The 19,459-nt window shown below is 46.5% G+C and overlaps 1 protein-coding gene across 1 annotated transcript; it reads right to left on the bottom strand.

Annotated features, from left to right (window-relative positions):
- Positions 1 to 5,896: 5,896 nt before the first annotated feature.
- On the bottom strand, positions 5,897 to 19,224 carry LOC117870325. Its single transcript, XM_034757425.1, has 7 exons — positions 18,870 to 19,224; positions 17,803 to 17,850; positions 16,099 to 16,182; positions 15,286 to 15,310; positions 12,771 to 12,820; positions 10,760 to 10,791; positions 5,897 to 6,087 (listed from the first exon to the last, which is right to left on the bottom strand). The coding sequence occupies exons 1-7, from the start codon at positions 19,222 to 19,224 to the stop codon at positions 6,016 to 6,018; spliced, it is 666 nt and encodes a 221-aa protein (XP_034613316.1). The 3' UTR covers positions 5,897 to 6,015.
- Between the last annotated feature and the right edge of the window lie 235 nt (positions 19,225 to 19,459).

The raw sequence follows: 19,459 nt of genomic DNA, 5'->3' as shown, positions 1-19,459 counted from the left end.
TGTCCTGTGTACAATACTATAAAATCCCTCCTGGCCAGAGACTCCAAAATCCTTTTCCCTGTAAAGGGTTAAGAAGCTCAGGTAACCTGGCTGGCATCTGACCTAAAGGACCAATAAGGGGACAAGATACTTTCAAATCTTGGGCGGGGAAGGCTTTTGTTTGTATTCTTAGTTTGGGAGTGGGTTCGCTCTCGGGACTGAGAGGGACCAGACATCAATCCAGGTTCTCCACATCTTTCTAAACAAGTCTCTCCTATTTCAAACTTGTAAGTAAATAGCCAGGCAAGGCGTCTTAGTTTTCCTTTGTTTTCTCAACTTGTAAATGTACCTTTTACTAGAGTGTTTATCTTTGTTTGCTGTACTTTGAACCTAAGACTAGAGGGGAGTCCTCTGAGCTCTTTAAGTTTGATTACCCTGTAAGGTTAATTTCCATACTGATTTTACAGAGATGATTTTTACTTTTTTTCTTTAATTAAAAGCCTTCTTTTTAAGAACCTGATTGATTTTTCCTTGTTTTTAAGATCCAAGGGGTTTGGATCTTGATTCACCAGGAGTTGGTGGGAGGAAGGAGGGGGGATGGTTAATTTCTCCTTGTTTTAGATCCCAAGGGGATTAGATCTGTGTTCACCAGGAGTTGGTGGGAGGAAGGAGGGGGGATGGTTAATTTCTCCTTGTTTTAAGATCCAAGGGGTTTGGATCTGTACTCACCAGGGAATTGGTGAAAGGTTTCTCAGTGCTTCCCAGGGAGGGAAAAATTGGGAAATGGTGGCAGCGGAACCAGAGCTAAGCTGGTAGTTAAGCTTAGAAGTTTTTCATGCAGGCCCCTACATTTGTACCCTAAAGTTCAAAGTGGGGATCCAGCCTTGACACACCCCCAAAACTCCCAACTTCTCCGAGAGAGTAATAAATTTTCTTTAGCAACCTCGCCATGTCTAACTTGTCTTGCTTTAAAACACATGTATACACAAGAGCCCATTTTTGCTTTTGTTTTTATTTAATACAGAAGTGTCTATACACATCTTACTTTTTTTTAAAAAAAGACAAGCTTTTAATGCAGCAGCAAAGTAATATACAGTACAACTATACACATTTATTTAATGCATAAGCAAAGTAATATAGAAAACGGTTATATAAAATTTTTAAATTTATTTTACAATACGTCTAAATCAATATATTTTTTGAGCCTTTAGGGTCAGAATCTGGCATGTAAAAAGTTTTATAATCCATTTTACAAACACTGCTACACACCGATCGGCCAATATTGGCTGCCACCTCATTTGACAGGTCTACCAGCAAGGCCACCGGGTCAGATGTCTCTGCAACCTCCCTAATCATTTTAACAACTTCGGTTATAGTTTCAGTGGTTATGTTAAGCTTTTTCAGTTTGTAGCCTTCAGCTATAATTATATTTAGAAGCTGGGCCACATTCAGTTTAGAAGAAATACGTCTAATCCAGCGGTCGGCAACCTTTCAGAAGTGGTGTGCCGAGTCTTCATTTATTCACTCTAATTTAAGGTTTTGCGTGCCAGTAATACATTTTAACCTTTTTAGAAGGTCTCTTTCTATAAGTCTATAATATATAACTAAACTATTGTTGTATGTAAAGTAAATAAGGTTTTTAAAATATTTAAGAAGTTTCATTTAAAATTAAATTAAAATACAGAGCCCCCAAGACCGGTGGCCAGGATCCAGGCAGTGTGAGTGCCACTGAAAATCAGCTCGCGTGCCGCCTTCGGCGCGTGTGCCATAGGTTGCCTACCCCTGGTATCCATCCGGTAATCCGATGAAATACTTCTGAGCGACCCCAAAAGATGCAAGGGTGACTAAAAGGGTTGGGCTCGTTTACCACGCAGGCTGCACAGTTTTCCAAAAGTTGTTTTTTCAAACAGTGGTAAATGGCTTTTACTACAACAGCCCTAATAACGTTGGCCATAACGTCATCTTCGCAGCTCTTCTGGTCACCCTCCTTACTTTTTACAGACTTTTTAAAAAAATCTTGCTTCACACAAAAACAATAGGTGCATATCACAGTTATTCTGCTTAAAGGCCGCCTCTCTTTATCCTCTTCATCCTCTGAAGATGTCTGTCAAAAACAAAGTAAAAACATGTTTTAAATTCTTTGTTGCAAACATTTAAAAATAAAAAAAGACCTACAGTTTATTTGTGCTACTCAATCGTACCCTTGTCTGATTCTGAATCATCATCATTATCACCCCCGGCTGATGCACCGTCGGGCCCCGCAGCACCTTCCTGTTATTAAATACAAACATATAGCCTTGTTTAACCTCCCCTTATATATGTTTATATTTATATTTCTTTCAAGATTTTCTAAGTAACTTTTACCTCATCATGTTCTTTTCATTCTACAGTTGACAACCGCTCGCTGCACCCCCTGTTTGTGTCGTTTGTTTCTGAATCACCACCGGCGAGGGCTCCGTCGATCATGGTTTCAGCAACCTATTATTAAGCCGACCATATAGTAACCTTTAACCAGTGGCATACATAGATATATTTCTTTTCTTTCAAATAATTTAAGCTGCCTTTACCTCCTCGTGCGCTTCTGGCTCTGCTCCTGTTGACTACTTGTCACACACCAGAGCAGTAATCTTGTACGGACCCGGCTTGGTTATCTGCCCAAGAAAACAAAGTCATTTTTAAGCGCGTAAATGTAATAATTTTTTCACAACTGGTAAAGCTTTCACTTGCTTTTACCGTAACAACGTCACTGTCTTTCCATGACTCAGGGTCTATCGGCTGGTTCTCGACATCGCTATCCTCTGAAGGTCCCTCGGTTGCCATGTCCTCATATATAGACTCTTCTTCCATTCCTACCTATAAAAAACAAAAATATTTAACCATCCATATTTATAAAATATTTGTAATTTTTTCATTAATTTGTTATAAAAAGGGTTTTACCTCTTCCTTCGAGTCAGCTTTTTCCAAATCCTCAAACTAATTTTTTTTGCACTTTATCCTTTTTCTCTTTTACAAATGGCTGTGGCTCCATAAAATCTTCCTCTTTCTTTGGTTCAATTTCAGAATGAAGCACGGGGTTCGGCAACGAGCCTTTCTCATTAGCAAAATACGTGTAAAGAGGTCTTCTCTTCTGAATACGTGCTGGTGCACCCAGGGGCAATTCTGGCTTCTTGGATTCTGTACGCGTCTTGTATATGGACATGTCTTTGTGTCTAGGCTCCCAGTTTTAAAACCCTGCTCGCAAAAATACTTGTTTTTATACACACGGACAAATGCTCATTGGTTAGAGTTTTTCAAATAACCCACCACGCAATAGTTCATTTCTAAAAGGCTCTTGTTTAAAATCTTGGGACTACAGGATTGGTTTAACAAGTGCATTCTGTGACCTAGCTGTAAAACAACTTCTGATTGGTCCACCAAAAGGAGGGGCTAGCTGCCCAGGCTCGAAACCCAGAACAGCTATCATGTCACTACAACAGTCACTGGGGTAAGATGTTTCGCTCTGCATGTGTTCAGTAACACAGACTCTCTTACTGCTTTATTTTTCCCTCTCTTTCTATTCTTGAATAACTTACCTCTCTTCTTTCAAATTTCCTTTTTTTCTCTAAACCTTACTCAAATTTTCTTTTTTCATCTTTAAACTCTCTCACTCTCTTCTTTCAACCTTTTTCTCTCCATGTATCCAAGCACAAACACACACAACACTTCCCCTAGTTAAACACTTACACATGCACATTTTTTTCAAAATGGCCAATGGCACCAAACTTTGGCACCAATGGAAACGGGGTGGGAAGATGGGACATAAGCCCTAAATGGGGCATGGAAACCTGTCAAAAATGCATGGTGATGAATGCTCTTGAGTGGTATACTACTGCCCTCTGCCCATTGCCCTTGGGGACTGTCGGTCTCAGGGTTCTGATTTCCCATCGAACCTTCCCCTTGGTACTGGGAGCTACCCAACCAAAAAATCTCCACTGAGTTTTAGAAGCCGAACTGGGAATTCAATCTCTGTCTCCTGGAAGTTCCATGATGGTGCCTTAACCATGAGCCCATCTGTTCCCCCAGTCATACAGTTTCTCTGCTGGAGGGATTATTTGTACAGTAAGGAGCTAGGCTGTCTGGCTGGGGCATTCATGGGGGCTAAAATCTGACAGAGCTCAATGTGGCCCTGGCTGGGAGTGAGCAGAGATCTGCAGGCTGCAGGGCAGAGTGACTGACAGCATCACCATCCGGGGAAGGGAGGGGGAAACTGAAGGAGGCTGCAGCAGTTACCTGTTACAGCAGAGGCCTATTGTGCAGCACTGAGCAATGGTGTCTCCTCAACACCCTGCTTTGAGCTGCTCAATGGTATCTCCGCAGGCCCCTCTCCACTCTCCCACTCAGTTTAGTTCACTTTGGAAGTGAATTTAGCTACCAGTTGAATTTAGGCTTTAATTTTGAGTAAGAGTGTCCACACAGGAAAGTAATGTAGTACTTTAAATTTATACCTTTAGTTAATTGGGATTAATGTTCCTGAACCTCTCTGTGTTACTTTAAAGGCTCCAACACCAGGAAGCAAATATAAAACCCAACACTGATTATTTATAAAAAGTCTCTTGTTTCTTAAGCTTGATTTTTTAAGCTGGGGGTGGCAAAGCTAAGGAAAAGCTATCTGAGAGGGAGGAAAGGAGGTGGGTTATCATCTGCATGCACCTGAAGCAGAAGACTCCAATCACAAAGATGACACTTTTTTTTCACCCCACAATTCAGTTAATTAATTACCTGAATGTTGAAAGCTATCCCCAAGTCACTATGGAAATGTGTCAGAAAGCTCAAAGCCCTGCAGAAAAGTGCATCTCTGGATAGTTAAACACACTCACAACAGTTCAAAGAGCTTGAACTAGCAACACAAAACAAAGGTACAAGAGGGAAAGAACGATTCCCAAATCCACCAGTGTCTGCAGCATGATCCAGAGACATCTCTCAGGTGTTGATTGTACCCGCAGCAGGGCCAATATCACTCATTTGAAATCTCACAACATGGCCAGATTTTCCAGAATTCAGCTCTCAGTTAGGCATTTAGAAGCAGTGGCTAGATTTTCCAAAGCACCCAGAACACAGCAGCAATCACTGTTATCAAATGCAAATTTTTATCAGTTGCTGAGTGCTTTCACTTACAGAAATCTAGCCATCAGTCTAGAATTCCTGCCAAACATCAGCTCAAGCCGATACACCAAAGCCGTTTAATTGCTTCATGCAGTGACTGCTTTCCAGTTAGACAAATACAGGCATGATGTTCTCTTGCATACACATGGCTTCACTCTCTACATGAGGCTAAAAACAGTGTTACAAAGCCATAGCTTATGACAAATACTTTTTGTTTGTTATTTATATTTCATCACATCCATACAAACCTGCATGACATTAAACAGATCTGTAAATTCAAAGGGGACCTGACGCTGTTGTCAGTTCTCATGATTTCACAGCACATCTCATAAATTTTGCTGTTTTTCTTAAAGCCCAACTCCTGAGGTGCTGGGATTATGTGAAAATCTTGGCTTTTGTTGACATCAGTAAGTTTCTAGCCCTCCTGGTTGTGAAGAACACCTGGAAAACCTGACCTCCAAACAGTCAAACACCAGAAGTCAAACAAAAGCAAGCAAAATGCATAATTAAAAAAAAATCTCATGAATTCTTAAGGCAAACAGGTTTTGGGGTGGGGGGCTGCCTCATGATTTTTGTACACTTTGGGTTGGCAATGGAATCTCTAAACAGAGCTGAGAGGACTTCGGAGCTGAGCTGTCGATATAAAGAGTCGGGGGCAGGAATACAGAGTTTGGGTATTTTCCCAATTTTATTCAGAAGAAACTTTTTTCCCAAAAGCAAAACAATCAGCATTTGCCCGAAGAATATTCCAATGTCCTACAGTGCTTTAGGCGCTGTTCATTGTCCAGCTGTGGTCCCAGAGAAGGTTCCCCACTTCCTTGCTGCACGGCCCCTCCTGGAGGTACTGTGATGCAGCTGCGCACTGACGAGTCCTGCATTTCAGCAAGTGGAGCATTAATGACATCTGTCCCGCTGCAGAGCGATGGTCGCATATGTCGGTGTCTCTTCTCTCAGGGGTGATGGATGCTTTGAGATAAAACACAGTAATGTTACTTTTCTGTTAAGCCAGCCTAAAGCCAGAGAAATGAAGCCAGAAAATGTCTGTCTGACAGCACTGCTGTACGTGCATGAGAAGCAGTTCTAATGGGCATCTAGGCTGGGAAACACCAGTGGCCCCACTTCCTACACCAACCCCTCTGAGGCAGACAGCTCAGATTTTCCCCTCCCCAGAACTTGGTCTGAACCTTTTCTGCTCCCCAGACAGCTGGGCTTTGCCCTGACACCTGCCAGCTGGGCAGAGGAGCCCTTCACCTTCTTTCCATGCCAGCTGCCCCATCCAGGTAGTGCCGGGTTCTTGTTGTGATGGGCTGTTATTATAGACTCATAGACTTTAAGCTCAGAAGGGACCATCATGATCCTCTAGTCTGACCTCATGCACATTGCAGGCCACAGAATCTCACCCACCCACTCCTGTAACAGACCCCTAACCTCTGGCTGAGTTACTGAAGTCCTCAAATCATGATTTAAAGACTTCACATTGCAGAGACTCCACAATTTACACTAGTTTAAATCTGAAAGTGACCCATGCCCCATGATGCAGAGGAAGATAAAAACACCCCATGGTCTCTGCCAATCTGACCTGGGGGAAAATTCATTCCCGACCCCAAATATAATGATCAATTAGACCCTGAGCACATGGGCAACACCCACCAGCCAGACACCTGGCAACAAATTACCTGTAGTAAGTCAGAGCCCAACTTATCTAGTGTCCCATCATCAGCCATTGGAGATATTTGCTGCTAGCAGTTGCAGATCAGCTACTTGCGATTACAGGCAGTCTCATCATGGAATGTTGGTGTGGATTGGAATGTTGGTGTGGATGGGTACAGCTTGCTCAGGAAGGATAGACAGGGGAAAAAGGGAGGAGGTGTTGCCTTATATATTAAAAATGTACACACTTGGACTGAGGTAGAGATGGACATAGGAGACGGAAGTGTTGAGAGTCTCTGGGTTAGGCTTAAAGGGGCAAAAAACAAGGGAGATGTCCTGCTAGGAGTCTACTACAGGCCACCTAACCAGGTGGAAGAAGTGGATGAGGCTTTTTTCAAGCAACTAACAAAATCATCCAAAGCCCAAGATTTGGTGGTGATGGGGGACTTCAACTATCCGGATATATGTTGGGAGAATAACACAGCGGGGCACAGACTATCCAACAAATTCTTGGACTGCATTGGGGACAACTTTTTATTTCAGAAGGTTGAAAAAGCTACTAGGGGGGAAGCTGTTCTAGACTTGATTTTAACAAATAGGGAGGAACTCGTTGAGAATGTGAAAGTAGAAGGCAGCCTGGGTGAAAGTGATCATGAAATCATAGAGTTTGCAATTCTAAGGAAGGGTAGAAGGGAGAACAGCAAAATAGAGACAATGGATTTCAGGAAGGCAGATTTTGGGAAGCTCAGAGAGCTGATGGGTAAAGTCCCATGGGAATCAAGACTGAGGGGAAAAACAACTGAGGAGAGTTGGCAGTTTTTCAAAGGGACACTATTAAGGGCCCAAAAGCAAGCTATTCCGCTGGTTAGGAAAGATAGAAAATGTGGCAAAAGACCACCTTGGCTTAACCACGAGATCTTGCACGATCTAAAAAATAAAAAGGAGTCATATAAAAAATGGAAACTAGGACAGATTACAAAGGATGAATATAGGCAAACAACACAGGAATGCAGGGGCAAGATTAGAAAGGCAAAGGCACAAAATGAGCTCAAACTAGCTACGGGAATAAAAGGAAACAAAAAGACTTTTTATCAATACATTAGAAGCAAGAGGAAGACCAAAGACAGGGTAGGTCCACTGCTTAGTGAAGAGGGAGAAACAGTAACAGGAAACTTGGAAATGGCAGAGATGCTTAATGACTTCTTTGTTTCGGTCTTCACCGAGAAGTCTGAAGGAATGCCTAACATAGTGAATGCTAATGGGAAGGGGGTAGGTTTAGCGGATAAAATAAAAAAAGAACAAGTTAAAAATCACTTAGAAAAGTTAGATGCCTGCAAGTCACCNCCCAATTGCTCATCTTCAGAGGCTGTTCCAGAACTTTAATCCTCTAATGATTAGAAACTTTCATTGAATTTCAAGCCTAAACTTGTTGATGGCCAATTTATATCTATTTGTTCTTGTATCCACATTCGCTTAACATAAATCGCTTAACATCCACCTCCCTCTTATTTATCCCTCTGATATATTTATAGAGAGCAATCATATCTCCCCTCAGCCTGCATTTGGTTAAGCTAAACAAGCCAAGCTCTTTGAGTCTCCTCTCATAAGGTAGGTTCTCCATTCCTCAGATCATCCTAGTAGCCCTTCTCTGTACCTGGTCCAGTCTGAATTCATCTTTCTTAAACATGGGAGACCAGAATTGCACACAGCATTCCAGATGAGGTCTCACCAGTGCCTTGTATAATGGTAATAACGTTTCCCTGTCCTACTGGAAATACCTCACTTGATGCATCCTAGGACCGCATTAGCCTTTTTCATGGTTTATCTTATCTGAAATAAGAATTCATGTGTGCTGCGGGCAGTGTAATTTTTTCCTGTCCAGTTTGATATCTTAATGAATGATGTTATTAATGTCAATATTTATAATGGTTCCAAGCACTTTTTATTATTCTATCATTATGTTGGACATTGGGTGGCTCCCAACAAGTATGTTTTTGATTTATGGGCAATTGCAGCACCTTGATGAAATTGGTGGCTGTGATGACCACCTTCCATTTAAACTAAATAAGGGAACCATTAAATGCCCCTTTATTTAGTTTCAGTGGAAGCGATGGAAACCATCACCCAAGGACTAGACTGCAGAAAAGCCTGGGCATAGCAGGGGCATGTGGTCCAAGAGCGAGCCTTTGTATCTGATAAGAAAAGCAGAGTCGGGCTGTGTGACAGAAGTAGCAGAAACACCGCAGAAGCAACCAGAGAAAGCAAAAAGAAAGCCAGACATAGCTAGAGGAGCACTTGTAGCAAGACCCTGAAAGCTGAGAGAGAGAGAGAGAGAGAGAGCTTTTGGGCAGGGTGCTGGCAGGAAAGAGGCTTGTAGCTGGGATCAAAGAAAATGCCTCTATTGTCTGGTTCCTGTTGTGTTCAGGGAAACAGGACTTTGTAGCTGTTATGTAAATAAGTAGGGTTGCATCAACAAACATACCTGACTCTGTCATCACTTTCTCCTCTCAGTGTAACTATGCACAAGGCCCAGAATGTTGGCTAACTGCTTGGGTCAAAGGGAAACCTATATATATATATAATTTTGATAGGGTTACACTAGCTTCTGAATTCACAGGAGTCTTAAATATCTCTGTAAGTAGTACCCTGTCCTACAATCATTTACTAACAGCTCTAAAGGATAAATCGGTGTTTGTTAGTATAAGAACAGCCAAAGTAATACTAGGAAAATCTCTAGAAAGTGAATGAGACTCCATCTCTTTTAGCTCACTTGAGTTCTATGCCCCAAACTTTCAGGACAAGATCTACACAGTAATCTACACAAGGGGTTGGACTAGATGACCTCCTGAGGTCCTTTCTAACCCTGATATTCTATGATTCTATGTGATGTGGTTATCAAATTTCATATCCTCTGGAAAGGATTTGTGGTGTGTGTGTGAAATTCAGGCTGATAATGGGATGCTAACTTCAACCTTAACTCTGAGGAGACCAGCTATGCCTCCATGATAGCAGCGCACAGCTCTTCCCTTTGTGACACTGCTTTAAACACTCAATAAAATGTTAGATAATTAAAATAATAATAATAATACTAGAAGAGAACTTCAGTGACCCAAACTCCTCCCAGGCATCTTTAGAGAAGGAGAAATAAAATCCAAGTTTATTATTTATTGCCAATATCAGCTGGCCAATATCAGTAGGACAAATAATTATCGTAAGGAAGCAATTGGGGGAAGGAAGCTCTGTATTGGTAGCTTTCCCGGCAATGCCACTGCCATGATACCCAGGGTGTGTGCACCACCGCACAGCCGCTGCTAGCAGTGTGAGACCATGCAGTCCCCACTGACCCCTACATCACATGCAAACCCATTGGGGGAAATCCTGCCCCATTAATGTCAATGTTAAACTCCCAGGATTTTACCCATTGCCTGTATTCCTTCTCCATGAGGAGGAGGGTTAGCAACAAGTGGTTTTGGAGATTCTCACTACAGCCAATTCCCACATGGGTAACATTCCAGAGGAGGTTTTCAAACCCTCCTGGGGGATCTGAACGTCCAGTTCCCAGGAGTTTTATTGGGAACTTTTAAACCTTGAACATCTCTGCTTTGGTTGTTTGTCTGACTGCAGAGGCTCGTGGGGGGAAGCCCCTCTGTAGCTGGATAGATTTTTAAGCTGTGGGGGATTCTCACCTATCACTGCAGTGTGGAGTTTGGGAAGGATATTTTCCACTTGCTTGGATGTGTGTCTGTGTGTCCGTGGGGGACAGGGGCTGACTGGCCAGGCTAACAGCAGATGTGGGAGGCAGGTACCTGCTCCTGGGTGGAGATCTGGGTCAGCAGCAGTGAGACCAGGGTAAGAGACACAACATGAAGCCTGGGAATCCTGAGTAAATCCATGTTCCAAGCCCAGGGGTCACTGCCGAGTTGGAACAGGCAAACGAATCACTCTTTTCCATCATTTCACTTTGTCGTTAATAAAAGCTGTGACTCACCCTGGAGCTTCCCAGCCAATTCACCGAGGCATCTGGGGAGAGAATGACAGTTACACATGGTCACTGTGGTGTAAATGCCCTTAAGAGAAAGCACCTTGCTGGGCACGAATTATAACCCCCCGGCTCCCACCTCTCCCCCAGCCAGGGCAGGACTCCCTGGTGGACAGCACTGAGCACAATGGAGCCTGATCCTGAGCAGGGTCGCTAGGGGATATTGGAACAGAAGGATTTAATGTGGCTGTTCAAGATGTTGAATGGAAACTGTCTGTCTGGGTTTTCCACAGAGATATTTTGTTACAAACAGAGTCAGATTTTGGCAGAAAATTTCAACATTTTATTCAAAAAGTGAGTGCCTCCAAACTGAAATATTTTGACCAAAACCAGAAATATGCTGATTCAACCTTGGTGCCTCATAGGACTTGTAGTTCAGTTGCCTCATACTTATATTCTCTTCTACAGGCTGGACTGGCTGGCTGGGCTTCATCTCCCATGATGCACTGGAACCAGGGACTCCCATGACGTACTTGTTCCCATCACCAAGAGGGGAGAAAGTGGTGTATCATGGCAGAGCCAGAAAGCCTGGCTCAAAGAAGAGACCAGGAGCATGAGGCACCTGAACTATGCCTATGAGCAGGGCTGTCCGTAGACATTGTGGTGCCCTACACAGTGGCCCCACGGGGGGTGGGGTGGTCCCATGCCTTCGCAGGGCAGGGGGCGTCCCCAGGCCTCTGCAGGGGCAGGGACTGTGCCCAAGGTGTATGGGGGACAGGAGCAGGCTTGGGGGTAGGCGGGAGCCGCCCCCCAGCACTCACCGGAGGTGTGGAGCAGGCTGGGGACGGGTTGCTCCACTTCCTGCCACCCGGTGAGTGCAGGGCACGCCTGACCAATGCTGCAGTCCCCTGAGATGTAGCTCACGGGAATGGGTGGAGTGGGGGCGGGGCTGGGGTGGAGCGGGGGTGGGAAGAGGCGGGATGGAGCTATGGGGAAGGGATGGAGTGGGTGTAGGGCGGGAGCGGGGGCAGCTTTCCTGGACAGCTCAGCTGGCCGGGGGATTGGGCTGGCCAATGGAGTAACACGCAGCTGCATAGGGCATCAGGAAATGTGGGGCAATTTGGTACCCCACATTTATTGGTGCCCTACACAGTTGTGTAGTTTGTGTATGGGTAAGGATGGCCCTGCCGATGAAGCACTCTTGCACCCAGTTCCCTTGGAAGGGGGTGGAACACTTTACACTGGGAGCTTTCCCTGGGTTGTGTCCTTTCCAAAGGACGGTAAGTGGTAGCACTTTGGCTCAGTCCCATAAGCCATGGCAATGCAGGAGTGGGGATTACAGGCAAAGAGTGGGAAAAAGGATCCTCAGAGACTCAGATGCATGAATCCTGGGGCCCCAAGAACTTTTTATCCTCATTCACTTTGATCACAGGCAGTTTGTTGTTCTAACTCTTGGCCAGACAGTCATAGGTGCTGACTCCATGGGTGCTCCGGGGCTGGAGCACCCATGGGGAAAAAATGGTGGGTGCTGAGCACCCACCGGCAGCTCCCCGCCACACCCCAGCTCACCTCCGCCTCAACCTTCTCCCCTGAGCGCGCTGTATGCCCACTTTTTCCCCCTAGCTCCCAGCGCTTGTGCCGCGAAACAGCTGTTTTGCGCAGCAAGCACAAGGAGGGAGGGGGGGAAAGGGAGAACGCGGCGCACTCGGGGAAGAGACGGAGCTGGGGCAGGGATTTGGGGAAGGGGTCCAAAGGGGCAGGAAGGGGCGGAGTTGGGGCGGGGACTTTGGGGAACGGGTTGGAATGGGGCAGGGCAGGGGGGGAAAGGGTGGAGTCAGGGCAGGGTCAGGGGTGGGAGGCGTGAGCACCCACCGGCACCAGGGAAAGTTGGTGCCTATGCAGACAGTCTGACCTGGGATCTATCCATCCTCCATCAATTAACACATTTACTCCCAGTCCCGCGTTTCTCCCGCATGTACAGGTGGCCCCGGTAACCCCAATACTCTCCAAAAGCTCTTACATTCAATATGATCTTCGGGAGTGTTGCTGGTGTCACATTGGACTCGTTCCCTGTGGGGAGTAATAAGGACAGGGGGTATCAGTGATGCCACGTGCTTTCTCTCTGTCACCTTGGTGACACTGAGTCTGTTTTCAGAGATCCAGCTGTGAGGAGATTTCTTCCCATGGCTGGTTCTCCTGCTAAGACCTTACATCTCCATTCAGTTCACACTCAGTGGAAAGGCAGAAAGCCCTACATCTGGGTAAATAGGGAAGGTAGCAGCTTTACCATTTATGGAGGGAAAGTCTAATAAAGATGAGACTTAAACAGCCTGTTCTGCTTCAGGAACATGGCCAAGAAACCAACCACCCAAAACCCCACTAGGTCAGCACAGAGTTAAGATTGGAGGGAACCGTAAATCCGTAACATTTTAGGATAGAAGTTGAAGAGAACACTGTCATTTTCACAAAGTTACAACTAAGTGACATATGTTTGGCCAAAATTGTTTGCTTTAATGAAATTTTCAGTGATTTTTTTTTAAACAAAATGCTTAGTTTGTTTTCTTTCTAGTGGACATTATGTTTTGTTTCACTTTGAATTTTTTGGGCAACCCCCACCCCCCCGACATTTTCTGTGAAAAAATTTGAACACAATTTTTTATTTGAAAATTTTCCACCAAATAAAACTGGATATTTGGCTAAGGCTCAACTTTAATGTCTTTGCATAATAAAGCTTCAGAGCCCCATTTCTGGCCCAGTCTGCTAACCAGCGCCCATGACCCAGGAGGGCAGGGTGGGGGTGTCTGTGGGGAGAGACTGGTCATATGAGAGGATCAGGGAGGGAAGGAATGTTTGGGGAGAGGCAGCTACAGAACCCTATGTATGGGGGGCGCAGGAGGCAGGCAGGGAACAGACACTGCTGGGAGTCAGGGGAGAGGACTCCCGGTACTGAGGGTCTGTGTGTCATGTGCCCCCTACCCCCACCAGTCGCTGCACTGGGAACCCAAGCTGGGCTGGACACTGGCAGAGCCTGGACACTGCCTCAAGTCTCCCCATGCACCTTTCCCTCTCTGTGTGCAGCTGGTCACCCCATGGACTCCCTGGTCTCCCACCTGGTTCTCTCTGCCCCACCCACAGGGCTTAGAATGAGCATATGGGCCCCATGGCCTCAGAAGGGCTGCAGCGAGCCCCATGGGCTGCAGAAGGGACAGAGGGGGAAGGCAGCAGTAGTCGAGGGGAGTCCTGTGTGACAGGTACTGGCTGTAGAGCAATGGGCAGCGACCGTTACAGACTCTCTGTAGGGTCCTTGCAGGGTCTTTGTGTGGGGTCGTGGGCAGACAGGGAGCCAGGAGCACTTGGAAGCTCCCTCTCTGCCCCATGTGTTATTCACATGTACGGCGCGCTCTGAATCCCCACAAGCGTCCCTGCTGCCTGGCTCTTCCCAGCAGGCAGGCGCATAGGGGCAGCGTCTCGACCGCCCCACACACAGACCTGCACCAAATTCACGAATGCTGTGAGTGAACCCACTGTGGGTGTTTCGAGGCGAGTCCATGTGTGGATGTGCCTTGCCTGGCACTAAACCAGCTGTACATGGGTGGCGGGTATCATAGGCCAGGGAGGCTAAGCCTCAAACAGCCAGGCATGGCCCCACCCACACTCTGCCCCGAGGCCCCTTTCCAGCATCCTGCTCTTCCCTCGTGGCCCCGCCCATGCTGCTCCTCTTCCCGCCCTCGCTCAGCCTCTCCCTCGAAGCCAGCTGGGGTTGAGGCTAGGGCAGGCAGAGCATGTGGGCCAGCTGGCAGCCCAGGGCAGCTGGGATGTGTTGGCCGGTGACCTGCACCAGCCGGTGGGCCTGGGCTCCGGGTGGCTGAGGTGGGTCTCTCTTGCCATGGTGGGGGGCTCAAGGCTCTGGCTGGGGAGGTGGGGCACAAAGGGAGGGGAGGGGCGTGGTCTTGGGAGGAAGGGGTGGGGCCAGGGCTTTTCTCCCTGAACGTGGGACTCACATGCTACCCATGCAGCTGCAGCCGATGGAGTTAACATTGCATGTTACCCACTGCAGCTACATGGACTGGAGACCCTTGGTTCCCAGCAAAGCCTGGCCGCTCCCAGCCCCACCCTGGAAGAACAGACCTGGTTCTGAGGAATTGGCTGGGTGGTCAATGCTGCTTTGTGGTGAGTAGCCCCAATACCCCCCGAGTGTAAAATGGGGTCACTTTCATTCTTTCAATCACCTCAGGACGATTTTCAAACACGCTCACTCTGCTGCTGGTGAATTCGATGGGAACACATCGCTTTGGCAAACCCCTTCCTTAAAGTGTCTCCTCCTAACCCCCTGATCCCATCCCGACCAGGGAGTTCATCATTCCCTGGCCTTTTCAAAAATTCCTGCACAACAACCAGCCCAACACCCACCTCACCCCCCAACAGGGAGAGCTGAGCTCCGCTTGGACTCTGGAGCGGCTGCTGGCCCTTACTTGACGCAGAGAGAACAGACCCAGAAAGAAAACAAGACGGGAGAGGGAATAATATCCTCCTACCTTTGATCCCTTGGTAGAGACACAACTGGAAGCAGTGAGACAATGTGATCAGAGATGTGGACACGTTTCCTCATGGGCAGAGAGAGACAGAGAGAGAGAGAAAAACTGAGTGACAGGTGTAAGGGCCCTTCCTGCCTAGGGGATGCCTTCCTGAATTGTAGTATCTGTGTGTCGATATTTCATCCAGACACACACCTCTGGCTGAGTTCTAGATTGTGACCATCTATGGGGCAGGGTCTGTCCCCTTCATTACTGATTTGTGCAGCACTAACTGCAGTATGGGTCTGATCCCTGGTTAAGGCTCCAGGGCACTACAGTAACATACCTAATAAATAATGTACAGCACCTAGCACAGTGGGGCTCTGACCCCTGACTGGGCCTCCAGGTGCTACTATAATCCACACACCTTCTGGGTGTGGTGTTCTGTCCCATCTAGCAGCACTGAGGCTACTGAAAGAGAGAGAGATAAAATGAGTTTGCTCTACAGCCTTAGCTAACAGCTAGTTGGCTGTCAACTCATGCGGTAGAGGATCATGCAGTAAGCTCCAGAGGTCCCTGGCCCGCCAATGACCAGGGTCTGTCAACGTTACACTACTGCAATACAAATAATTAATCACAATGATAATCCCTTTTGTCATCTCTTTGATCTTTCTCCCCACCCAGCCTCTCAAAAACAAATGATCAATTTCACTGTCTTTGGTCATCTCTCTCACCCCATCCCAGGCACACTTGGTACAGGGGATCTAAGGGGTTGTCTCTGCTACATCTGTCTGTACATTTGCTAACACTGCTTGGCCTCACTGTCATACCCACCTTTCTTTCCCAGCAGATAAACCACGACAGCCAGAACCAAGACAGAAGGGATTGTAATTCCCAACAGGAGCTTCAGACCCGGCCCTAGGAAAGAACCTCGATGTGAATGCCCTCGCCAAGCAGCCGCCGGCAAGTCCCTACTGTCTGGAGCTGAGTCCCATGGAAAGTGACCCCTAATGTCCTCATGACCATACCTGGAAGCTCACCCCAATGTTATCTGCAGGGTGAGTTATTGGCTGTTCTTTGTGAGTAAAGTTCATTGAAGTTTTTCCACAATTTTTTTTTTGCCACACATTTTTTTAAAATTCAAACACAGTTTAACTGAAATCAAAAACTTTCCCCAAACAATTCATATGCAGGGACCTTCTTAGATTTTCCACAAAAATAATTTTGAAATGAAACACAACATTTTGTTTTGCTTTGAATTAACCATTTTGTTTCATTTTGGTTTTCAAAATCCACAAATGGAAGGAAAATGTCCATTTACTTTGAAACTAAACAAAGTGAAACTCTCTGTATTTCTAACTGACAGTTGTGTCTCATTTTGGTTCCACACCCCCCCCCAACCAAAAAGGAAACTGTCAACTCAAAATGAGGCAAAATGAAAATTTTTTGTTGTTTCATGAATATTTTTTGATCAAAACACCGACATTTTCCATAACAAGTTTAGAATGAAATAGTTTTCTTCACAATTTTTTGTGGCAACAAACCTGGATTTTTCTCCACTCTCAGGGTGAGCTCCTCAAGGCAGGAAACATCCATGTGGGAACTGCCCTGCTTCAGGGAACAGCACCCAGGTACAAACTTAACTTCAAAAAGCCATTTTAGGTCCAGCAATGGGACTGTAGCAGGTGCCTAAAGTTAAGCACATACATAGGTGCTGTCCTGGATAGGGTTGGACTGGAGCACACACTTGAGAGCTTTCCTGAGTGAGGGCTAGAGGTCTGTACAGCATGCCGAGACGTGTGCAGAGCTTGTCGAAAAATACCCAGTGAAAGAGTTTTCCATCAGAAAAGGCTGTTTCTTCACAATCAAAACCTTTCGACAAGCTCTTCAGTCTTTCAGAATCAAAATGTTGCTGAATTTCTGTTCCTTGAAAAATCTGAAATTTTGACTTTTCATCCTGATTCAGGAAGAAAATAAAATGTGAAAGGTCGGAATTTCTCACAGGACAGAAATGCCGTATCCCCATGAGCTCTTGAGGCACAGATACATTAGTGTTGCTCTAGCAGAAGTCACTAGGTGGCGCTGTTACACAAAGTCTGACACCATCTTTTCCTTGCTGTGCGAGCTGTGCACACAGTGTTTGGAGGCATACTGTTTGAGTGTTGGTCTGTTGATGCAGGCGCTTTGTGGGGAGCTGAGGCAAATAGCCAGGTTGGGGTTATGCTAACATCGGTTCCTGGGACATGGTTGCAATCTGGAAACTGGGCACTGGTGCTGGGCTGAAATATATTCCTGAAACGGGTTTGCCCACATGCTGTTTATGACACCTATGTTCCAGGACTGGAGCACAGAGCATTAATAACTAATTACACAGAGAGACAGAACTTGTGAGCCCAGGTGTAATGATGCATCTGGTGCGTCCTTCCAGAACAACACCAAATACAGTGAGAGCAGAGGGAGGAAATAATTCACTGACTGCCGGTTTAGCAGTGGGGGTTAGTGAACTCCAGATGAAAATTTTCTATCAGAAGCATTTACCTTCTGGGTGGGAGGGATCCCCAACACCACCGCTGCTGGAGTCATCACCTAGGCAATAAATACACAAGAGATCAGAGCAGAGCATGGCCCCAGTCCAGGCCCATACGTTGCCCTAGTACAGCTACACCATGGGCAGTAACTGGCTGGTGGCCGTGCTGCTGAAATGAGCCTGGGGTTAGAGTGGATCAGAAACTGAATCTGAGTCTGCAGTGCGAGGTAGTTGTGAAAAGGGCTAACATTGTATATAAGACACGCGAGGTCATTGTTCTGCTCTGCTTGGCATGGGTGAGGCCTCAGCTGGAGTACAGGGTCATTCTGGGTGTGACACTTTAGGAAAGTTGTGGACAAATTGGAGAGAGTCCAGAGGAGAACAACAAAAATGATGAAAGATTTAGAAAATCTAGGAGGAAAGGTTAAAAACACTGGGAATGTTTTGTCTTGAGAAAAGAAGCCTGATAACAGTCTCCAAATATGTTCAGGGCTGTTATAAAGAGGTTGGGGATCAATTGTTCTCAGTCCCACTGAAGGTAGGAAAAGCAGTAATGGGCTTAATCTCTAGCAAGGGAGGATTAGGTTAGACAGTAGGAAAAGCTTTTTAACTATAGGGCTAGTGAAGCTCTGGAATAGGCTTCCAAGGGAGGTTGTGGAATCCCTGTAATTGGAGGTTTTTGAAAACAGATTGGACAAACTCCTATCAGGGATGGTACAGTGTTACTTGTTCCTGCCTCAGGGCAGAGGGCTGCACTTGATGACATCTTAAGGTCCCTTCCAGCCCGACATTTCTATGATATCCCCATCCCCCACCTGTCTGGGTTGGGCCGTCTGAGCTGAGATGGGCAAAAATTGGGGGCTGGGTTCCCTGTGTCAAATTTTGAACAAAGCTGTTAGAAATGTTTTGTTTCAGATTTTGATGAATTTCAGCATTTGGATTTTCAGGGGTTTCTTATGGAACAGTTGTTCTCGCTCTGCCATTCACCCCACCATTTGGTGTGATGCTGAGTTGCAGCAGGGATGAGCTGGGACAAGGACACACACACACACACACACACACACACACATACATTTACCGGTGACGCTTAGGCGCTGGGCAGGGCTGAGCTGGGATCTGGTCACCCGGTTGTCACTGTCCTTGATCTCATACCCACAGGTGTAATTCCCAGAGCTGACTCCAGACAGCACATGGTCATAGACGTAGGTGTACTTCCGCCCTGAACCCCGCTGGGACGAAACCTCCTCCCTGCCTTTGCAGAAGACGACACGGGTGGCCAGGTGCTGGGACAACATGGAGCACTTGAGCCGCACGGAGTCCCCTGGCCGGGCAGACGTCTGGTTCAGATAGAGGGCGGGGGCAGGGAGAGCGCCTGGGAAGGGGAATGGGTCAGAGCTGTCAGTGAGGCATTGGTGGCGCCCAGCGCTGTTCATGGGCCAGGAGGTAAATGGCGGGTGGGTCTGTGCCACATCTCAGATGGAGGCTCTGATTCCAGCCCAGTTGGGCAGACTTGGGGACAATCTCTCTCTGGTGACCAGAAGCTTTATTTGCTGGAATTTTTGAGTTATGGAAGTGCCTGGAGGCTCAGCTGGGCTGAGTTCGCATTGTCTGGCGCTGCACACTCTCCTAGAATAAGAGCCCCCACTGCAGGCACCCCGCAGCCCCAGC

Source organism: Trachemys scripta, unplaced genomic scaffold, assembly GCF_013100865.1.
Source record: "Trachemys scripta elegans isolate TJP31775 unplaced genomic scaffold, CAS_Tse_1.0 scaffold_26, whole genome shotgun sequence".
Taxonomy (NCBI): Eukaryota; Metazoa; Chordata; order Testudines; family Emydidae; genus Trachemys; species Trachemys scripta.
Note: the sequence above shows the minus strand (reverse complement) of the source record. Positions and strands in the feature narration are given on the sequence as shown.

Bases quoted from the DNA above. Each gene is read 5' to 3' on its own strand.
- LOC117870325 (XM_034757425.1), bottom strand. From the start codon at position 19,224: ATGAACAGCGCTGGGCGCCACCAATGCCTCACTGACAGCTCTGACCCA. The intron at 17,851-18,869 runs GTAAATGTATGT...TTTATTGCCTAG, and splicing joins CCAGCGCCTAAGCGTCACCG to GTGATGACTCCAGCAGCGGT. The intron at 10,792-12,770 runs GTAAGAGCTTTT...TTCTCTCCCCAG, and splicing joins TCCCGAAGATCATATTGAAT to ATGCCTCGGTGAATTGGCTG.